This window comes from Magnolia sinica, chromosome 3 (genome assembly GCF_029962835.1).
Source record: "Magnolia sinica isolate HGM2019 chromosome 3, MsV1, whole genome shotgun sequence".
In the NCBI taxonomy this organism is placed as follows: Eukaryota; Viridiplantae; Streptophyta; class Magnoliopsida; order Magnoliales; family Magnoliaceae; genus Magnolia; species Magnolia sinica.
In genome coordinates, this window is record NC_080575.1 from 55,265,291 (window position 1) to 55,274,492 (window position 9,202).

General features: G+C 41.3%; 1 protein-coding gene across 3 annotated transcripts in view; it reads right to left on the reverse strand.

The window, feature by feature from the left end:
* Positions 1–2,978: 2,978 nt before the first annotated feature.
* LOC131239925 (serine/threonine-protein kinase STY13) overlaps positions 2,979–9,202 on the reverse strand; it is a 28,640-nt gene continuing 22,416 nt past the window's right edge. The window contains exons 4-7 of one of the 3 annotated variants that reach the window (XM_058237862.1): positions 4,509–4,633; positions 4,256–4,414; positions 3,479–3,820; positions 2,979–3,360 (exon numbers count right to left, since the gene is read on the reverse strand). In XM_058237862.1, the coding sequence (XP_058093845.1) occupies positions 3,506–3,820; positions 4,256–4,414; positions 4,509–4,633 (599 nt within the window). In that variant the 3' untranslated portion in view covers positions 2,979–3,360; positions 3,479–3,505. Of the gene's footprint in view, positions 3,821–4,255; positions 4,415–4,508; positions 4,634–9,202 lie in introns of all 3 variants that reach the window. The other 2 variants (XM_058237861.1, XM_058237860.1) reach the window with 2 other exon arrangements.

Consider the following 9,202-nt stretch of genomic DNA (forward strand, 5'->3'; position numbering starts at 1 on the left):
GGGAATCTGCTGGAAAGTCTGTTGAAAAGAGGCCCTAGCTGCAGGTGGCCATGTTCGTTAAGCAATGCTCCTGTTAGGGAGAGTTTGCTTGTTGAATTGATTTCATGACAGGAGGGAAGTTGAAAACTGGTGTATGGGTAAGACATTGACTGACTGGAACACTGAGTGCTTGTGCTAACATGTTTTAAGCTAGGGGTGTGGGGGTGTGGCCTTGCGCTGGAGAGGTCTGCCTGGACGGATTATCCAGGCGGGTGCAGGACGCAATCCGCTTCCCTGCAGCCCACTATGATTTGTTGATAACATCCACTCGGACGGAATCGGATTGCGTACAGAGTAAACTATGCTGGGTTAACCATGATATGTGTATTTTATCCACTCTGTCCATCCATTTTATAACATAATTTTATGACATGGGCTTAAAAACGAATTATATATAAAGCTTAAATGGACCACACCACATGAAACAGTTTGAATTGAAGTTATACTGTTGAAAATTTATTGGTGGTCACAGAACTTTTGGATCAAGCTTATATTTGTCTTTTCCCTTCATCCATGTCCGTGTGTCTTATTAATGGGTTGGATGACAAATAGACATCACCATGGGGCATATAAAGGTTTCAACGGTGGAAATCATTATTCCCACTGTTTCCTCTGGTACGATCCACTTGATATTTGGATATGCTTCTACTTTGGGCTCAATCCCTTAAATGAGCTGGAGAAATGGATGGACAGTGTGGATAAACCACATATATTCACGGTGGGCCCAACTGAGTTTACTCAGTGTGATAAGAGCATACTGAGTAACTCAGTACGCAATCCGATTTCCACTCCGACCATCTTACACGCGAAATCGGATTGCCTACTAAGTTACTCAGTAGGCTCTTATCGTACTGAGTAAACTCAGTTGGGCCCACCATGAATATATGTTGTTTATCCACACCATCCATCCGTTTTAACAGCTCATTTAGGGGGTTGAGCCCAAAGTAGAAGCATATCCAAATCTCAAGTGAATCATACCACAGGAAGCAGTGGGAATAATGATTTCTACCGCTGAAACCTTTCTAGGCCTCACAGTGATATTTATTTGTCATCCAACCTGTTAATAAGATTATACAAACATGGATGGATGAAGCAAGAAAACAAATATAAGCTTGATTTCAACGGTATACATTCAGTTCACACTCTTTCATGTGGTGTGGCCTATTTGAGCTATGGATATACTTTATTTTTGGTCCCATGCCATAAAAGTATATAATAAACTGGAGTTTACTTATTACGCTAAGCGTACTGAGTTACTCAACAAGCAATCCGCTTCCTTTACACGCCATGACTCATTTGCCCATGGGCCCAAAATCAGGCCAATCCATGCCTTGGGTGGGCCACACGAGCGGGAAAAGTGTGGAGGGGGACACCCCTATTGGGCCCAGAGCCCAAACATAGCTTGATCCACGACTCTGGCTCCCATACAATTGGTCAACCCCTAAATAATTTCCAACCTTTTCACGTGTGCACGAATCCAACCATCCAATAGGTTGGTTGCACCACAAGGATCGCCTAGTGCAAAAATTCAATCCACTCCACTCATCGGGCGGACCATACAAAGGATACTCGCTAATCTACATAGAGAATATAGGTTGGGCCCACTGGATGGGTGAATTAGGCTAATTTTTGTATAATGTAATCATTATGGTGGGGACCAGTCCTTTTTATGAGTTGGTTGTTGTACGCGTATGGCAGGATGAAAATTATCCACTACTTGGACAGTAAATTAGCAGTCCAATCGGTTCCACTCCTTACCTCAGTGGTAGAATCTTGAGGAGTTTCAACACCAGATACTGGGTTCGTTACCCATAGGTGGTGAAACGTGCATGGGTGGCTGTCTAGTGTGTTTAAAAGTAAAGAGATTAGGTACTACTAAATTTGATTATTGACCATATGAATAACTTTTTTGCCCTGAATTTTATAAAGGAAATTCTCTTTTTGCACATATAAAACACCCAAAAAAAAAGTTAATGTTTTAGATGGTTTAGATCAAATTTCATGGATGACCCACTATCGCACGGTTTGGATCATTTACATGTGGCGGGGTCCACATTACAAGTGGTTGAGATCTCACCCAGACCTTTTTTGTCTTTGCACTAGGTAAAATGAAAATTTTCTTCCATCTACAAAATTAAGGGCAAAAGCATTATTTTATATAGACAACAGTCAAATTAAATGATTGGTCAAATCTAACGGAAGTTAACCCCAGGCTCTTTTATGCTAGATGGCAAGGGAGAGGGATCATTTGACAATACCAAAAAGGGAGGGGATTATTCGGCATATAACCCAAAAAAAAAAGGCAGGATTGTTGGGCATATAACAAAGAGAGTGGAAGGTGTCAAAATTTCTAATAATTATAATAAATGGCAAACAAAAATTTTAATGGCCAGTTTGGCAGACGCCTACAGATGAGTTCACCTCAATTTGGTAATCATATTTATGCATTAGAGATTGTGCTTGATGCTTATCAAGATTATTCATGTAAAAAAAATAAAAATCATTATCAACATCATCCTCATCATCCAAGCCTCATCCGAATAAATAGGGGTTAGTTACATGAATCCTGTTCCGCCCTTCCACTCCATCAAGAGGCATATTTTCAGTTAGACCATAAGCCCTCTTAAGTCTTTTCTTACTACCTCCGTCCACATCCGTTTGGGCCTTTGTCCTCGCCCTTTTAGAGCCTTCAACCTGTACCTACTCACTCCTAACCAACGCAATTCACTTGTATCCATTGCAAATGACAAACTAAGTCTACTTTCCCCATCTAATTACCTATTGGTGCTACTCCTAAGTTTCCTCAAATGCATTCATTTCTCTATCCTGCCTTGTCTTGCCACTCATCCATTTCAACATCCTCATTTCAGCTATACTCATCCTATGGACATGTTGTTCTTTAACTGCCCAACATTATATCCCATAAAGCACAGCTGATCTTGTAGCAATCCTATAAAATTTCCCTTTCATATAATCTCCAATACATAATTACAATTAACTAAAATAGAAAAAGTTATTTTAAGGTGTTGACCAAATCAGGCCCTAATCATTGACACAGATCAATGATTGTTCCAACCAAAGCAACTCTTTGTCAATAAAAAAGAAGACAGAATGAACAATAAGCATCTTTCTTACAACAAACAAAAGGTAATTGAGAATTCCCAACAGGTCTGTTACGACAAGCATAGAACCACTGACTTCTTCGTGGAGCTAGTTACAATCTCCCAATGTATGGATATTCAGCAAGGCCATCAAATGCAAGGTGATGAGTTTAGCTTGCTTTGCTTAGCAGAGCCAGTGATTGAGATCAGCCTTGTCCATATGTTGATTGATGGAATGAAATTAGTCGACTAAGGGTATCTCCACTAACAGCATTCAAATGAAATGCAATAGCAACAAATGGGAAAAAAGAAGAAGACAATAAAATAGATGGTCAGACCTGCAGGTTTAGAGATTAGGCCGGCGATCAGTAGCAATGGTTGAAGCAGAAGAATACTCCCCTCGGTCTGTTTGCCAATTTGGCCTTGGGGGTTTCACCCAAGTCATCGCGTTTGGCCATCAAGGAGCTTGTGCCTGGAGATTCGGGTGGTAAGAGCTTGTTTTCGGAGGTGAAGACATGTGAAGGAATCACAGGCTCCAGCGATGAAATGGAAGATGAATAATCTAGAAGCATTTGGACTATTTGACTGAAGTTGGGTCGAGAATTTGGGTCCTCATCCCAGCATGAGGTTAAAATTAATGCCAGCTCCTCTGGGAGATTTTCTGCACTGGGTCTGACATTCTGAACAGCAAATTAAACCTTCAATCAGATCACAGTTTGACCTGGGCCCTACTCAACTTGTAGAGGTACCATATGATAATTCTTCACAAAAAGGAAAGGGATTTCTTCTTCTTTTTTTCATTGTTTGATGCAGCAATGGAACAGGTGGGCCCACCTTCCATAGTGAAAACTGTTAACCTGGTAGGCCCCATCATGGATGGGCCATGCTCCAATCAACTCTATAGAATGATCCTAGCTGTCTTATGTAAATGAGCAGTTGTAGCCTATGGCAAACACTTAAAACGGGCCTAGTCTGACAGTTAGGAACATTTGGAGCATCTCCTATCTGCCAAAGGAACCATTTGAATGGATCATCCGAAGGAGTGAGCAAATTTGCTCGAACTGACATTCTAAAATTTCCACAAATTTTTAAATGAGATATCAAGAGTAGATTACTTTAAAAGCGGCCGCATATGCTGCTTGCAGGTTTGACATGCCTTCAAACGGCAATCGGTTGTGTAGCAGCTCCCATAACACAATCGCAAAGCTGTAAGCATCCACCTTGTGATTGTAATGCTTCTTCTCCCCATGCCTTAATGTGACAGTGCTGTACAGCTGCATAAAGATCATAAAAGAAAGGTGATTGTGAAGTTTCCACAATTCAGGGAAAGATCCTACAGAAGACATGCATTGAATTACTACGAAGCACCTCTGGCGCCATCCAACGGTATGTCCCAGTTTCGGCAGTCATCATCTCTTGCAGTGTTTCTTCTCTAGCTAAACCAAAATCCACAAGTTTCACTGTTTTCTGGTCCGCAGTCAACAACAAATTTTCTGGAGAGAGAGAGAGAGAGAGAGAGAGAGAGAAGAAAACACAATCAGAATTTCTACTTTCTTGAAAGTTTTAGACTCAGTAACCAAGGGGGTGTTTGGATCATAAGTTACCTAACATAAGCTACTTATGCCTCAAGTAGCTTATATTGGTTTCTACTTATTTAGTAGACAAGTATATTTGGTAGACAACATATATATCAGTCAAAAAGTAAAAAAGTATGTTTGGTTTCCAACATCACACAAGTACTTATCCCTCAAGTTTGTTCGGTCCACCCTTAATATCCACTGTTCATCATGAGGGCCCACCCTTTGTTGTGGACCGTTCATTATGTTGGGCCCACCCTAGCCCTTTCCTACCTTCAATGTGGCACCTTGTGAGGCCCACCTTCGATGTGGGCTATCCATCATGCGGGGCTGACCTTGATTGCAAGCCGTCCATCATGCGGGCCCACCTTTAATGCAAATTATCTATGATGCAAGGCCCAACTTTGAATGGATTGTCCATCAAGCGGGGCCTACCTTGGATGTGGGTCATTCATCATTAGGGGCCAACCTTCAATATGAACTGTCCACGTGTGGGGCCCACCTTTGACGTGGACCATCCATCATGTGGGCCCCATCTCCGATGTGGGCTGTCCATCGCCCGCCTTGGATGTGGGCCATTCAACATTGGCACCTTTGAAGTGTATTGTCCATTATGTGGGGCCCACCTTAATGTGGGCCATTCATCATGTGGGGCCCACCTTGTCGTGGGTCATCCATCATGTGGGGCCACCTTCAATATCAACCACTCATGTGGTGCCCACCTTTGATATGAACCGTCCATCACATGAGCCCCACCTTCGATATGGGTCATCCATCATGCGGAGCACGCTTTGGATGTGCCCCATTCATCATTATTCATTAGGGGCCCACCTTTCATGTAGACAACCCATTATGTGGGTTCACCTTGATGTGGGTCACCCATAATGGGGGCCCACCTTTGACATGGACCATCCATCACATCCCCAACTTTCACGTGGACTACCCATCATGTGGGGCCTCCTTTGATATGGACAATCCATCACAAGAGAGAGTAGAAAAGTTTAAAAGTTGAAAAGCAAAAAATAAAAAACTTATGGGGATAAGTAACTTTCATAAAGATAATTTGCTTTTACGATGGTGCTTTCCAAACTAACTTAAGTTAAAAGAGTAACTTATTAAGTCAGAAAGTTAATTATTGGGTGGTGTCCAAACAGGCCCTAAGTTTGAGCAAGAAGAACCAAAAAAGACTCTCATGGCGAGAATGTTTAACTTGAGAGTAAGTAGGACATGAGTTTACCAAAATGGTTCCTTTTTCTTTTTTTTTTAAGAGTAGTGTCACAAGTAATGCAAATTATAAGCCATTAATCTTAATAATGCATCGAGGTCATACAAGCTAGCCGATCAAGGATCGCCCATACAAAGGTCTAGATCATGTATCTGGACCATCCAACCGTAAAGATTGAAGATTTGGATCACTTTGAGGGTCTAGATTGATCTGGTGGAAGATTAGCAGCAATGATGTGGATTCTAAACCAGGTCAATAGTCAGTTGTTAGAGTTGGAGCTAGTCAAATCAATTTCCCTTACATATTTTTGTCAGTTTTTTAGTGGGCAACTTTTTGGGTATCAAACGGTGCTAGAATAACACGAAATTGTTCCTGTTGAAAGCCTATTGAGTTAGCTCTCAAACAATCCCAAGATCATGCCATTTTGATACCAGTTATGGCGAATTTCTAAAAAGCTATATGGTTGGCATGGGATTCAGGGGTGTTTGGGTCATTTTGTTGTTTTATTGAGATAAATAGGTAGGATAGAAGTAATGGATTGCCAGGATTATAATTAGGGGTTTCTCTTAGTTGTCAGATACATATTGAAGACTATTATGTAAAAAGTTTTTCAGTCTATTCTTGAACACAGAGATCAGCTTTTGAGTTTTTCTGGGGTTACTGCATCTGTTGCTTCCTTTTCAATATGTTTTAATGGTAGAAGCTAAGAGGGTTGCGATCAGTAGTTTCTGGGTTAGTTGTGGGAAATCATCACACAACCTTATCATATCCAATTTCTTTTTCTTCTTTTCATGGATCATTAGAAGGCCTACATCAAATCTAATAAACTACGAGAAAGTGAGTTTCATAGCCTTTACTCTTGTCCTTCCCTTTTCTTTTGTTCCCTCTTTTATCTCTCTCCCAATGAAAAACCCATGTCCGATGTCTCTCCCCCTCTTTCTCTAATAATAACTCCCATCCCATATCCTACATCTCCTCTATGTGTCACCTATGGTGTTGTTTGTGTGAAATCTACTCCGTCCATCATGTGCACATCTAATGTTAGGCCTAGGGGCAAAAGATCAACCCCATCCACAAGTCAGATGGACCATATCACAGGAAACAATGGGGAGGGAATGCCCACCAAAGATTGTGTGTGGGGCCTACAATGGTGTGTATCTTCCATCCAACTTGTTTATCAGGTGGTCCTCACTAGGATGAAAGTACAATCCAAAATCAGCTTGATCCAAAACCCAGGAGGGACATATCGCTTGAACTTAAAAGTCCTATGTGTTCTTTTACATTGATCCCTGTTCTGTGGCCAACATGAGTTCGGGATGGAGCTGATTTTTATTATGTATGGTGAATATTAAGATCACATGATGGATGGGGCTTATTTTACACACATCATGGGTGGGTCCCACAAAACTCGAGTATTGTACAACCCGCATGTGTTCATCTGCGGCATTATGCAGTTACTAGTCTGGGTTTATAGAGAATGTGGTTTGAAAATAGCCTCGGTATTCCAGTCAGCAGAATCAACCCTTGAAAGTCTAGATTTGAAGAAACCCAGTGCTCCAGTTGTATCATGTAATGAGTATCCTGTAAGCCTCCAAAACAGCAACCAAGAAAATGTGGGAGTAAGGAAGATAAACCACGGAGACGAAGCTAGTAGACCCACTTACCTACCGTTCAACAGAATTGATTTATATATGTTTCACAGGTTCCGGTATAATGAAAATCCAACGACCAACCAAACAGATAATTAAGCTCGAAGGAAAAATTCAGGGTTGGATTCTGGGTTTGGGTCGGATAGGACCAGACCAAATTGGCTGGATATGTGGAATCTGAACGGATCAGATCCAATCGGATCTAATCGTAGCTTCAGGTTCAGGTGCCGTACTGCGGCCAGTGAGCAACACATAGTAATCCAAAAACATGAATGGTCACACAGCAAGAAGGGCCCAAATTTTCCGTATCAGAAAATAGTATGAATTCGGTAATGTTCCAGCAAAAAAAAAAAAAAAACATAAATTTTTTTAACAGTAAAAATAAGATAAGCGACCAACAAAATGCTGAAGTCCCTGTAAAATCAGTAGCTTTTCAATCGACAGCAGAGATGTAACCCAATTACTAATCTAACCATTCAAATCCCACCACTAACAGAAAATTAGAAATTTTGTAATGAAGGGTCCTGCAGAGAGAGAGAGAGAGAGAGAGAGAGAGAGAGAGAGGAAAGATTCAAACTCAATCTACAGCTTTCGTAACTCAAATAAGAACTCATAAACCTTGTCTAGCAGTAGTCCTAAATCCACCTAAACAGTAAGAAAAATTACCTGAGCATTCCACTACTCTTGGAGATCCAAAACATTCAGTATAAAAGTACAAATCTAAAAGTTTTACAGGGTTCTTAAAATGTCCAAAATACCAACGTGAGTGCACAGTTGCAGAGATAGTTCAGATCATGCAAAACAAATCAGGCAAAGCATGGCAGATTCAGGAGCAGATCTGGTAACAACAGTTCAGGTGGTAGAATCAGATGTCCAGTCTAGATCTGTTGCAGATCTTCCAGTAGGAAGATGCTGATGCTAGCTACAGTCAGGAAAGTGGCGGTGCCATGTGGGGATGATTGAAGATGATGTTGGGAATCAGTTCTGGCTGGTGGCGGTGAAAATACAGTAGATCTGGAGTCGCCTGACAGATCTGAAGATGACTGTCTAATAACCACCGAAGATGGTAGATCCAGCAATAAAAAGACCAGGTCCAGATCTGGCAGAAAGCATGACCCAAAAATAGAAGATGGGGGGTGTAAGATCCGACAAACACAGTGATTGCAGATCTGAGTTTCAGATGATGGCTCTGTTATGGCTTAGAACAGTTCTGATGACCCCATGATCATGGTTTGAAAAATCGCCCCATATGACTCGGTATTGCCCTAGTCGTATTGGTTTTGGTCTTAAACAAAATGAGTCACCACAATAATATACTATGTCAAATCAAGTAAGGGCAACTTGAACTTGTACTGGTTTTGGTCTCCAGGTGAGTTGCACTATGAAACCTCTACTTAAACTCTGAAACCACTAGTTAAATCCACGCCAATGATGCATAGGAGGCTGCTAGCAACAAGCAGTTTGAGGATAATGGGTACAAACTTTTTTTTTAAAGAGTTATAAGGGGTACAAACTTATTAACAACTAAGATGAGATAAGAGTCAGAGAGAGCAGTAGATGCCCAAATCATGCCACGCCAAAGAAAACTGTTGCAGATAGAGTCTAGTGGCT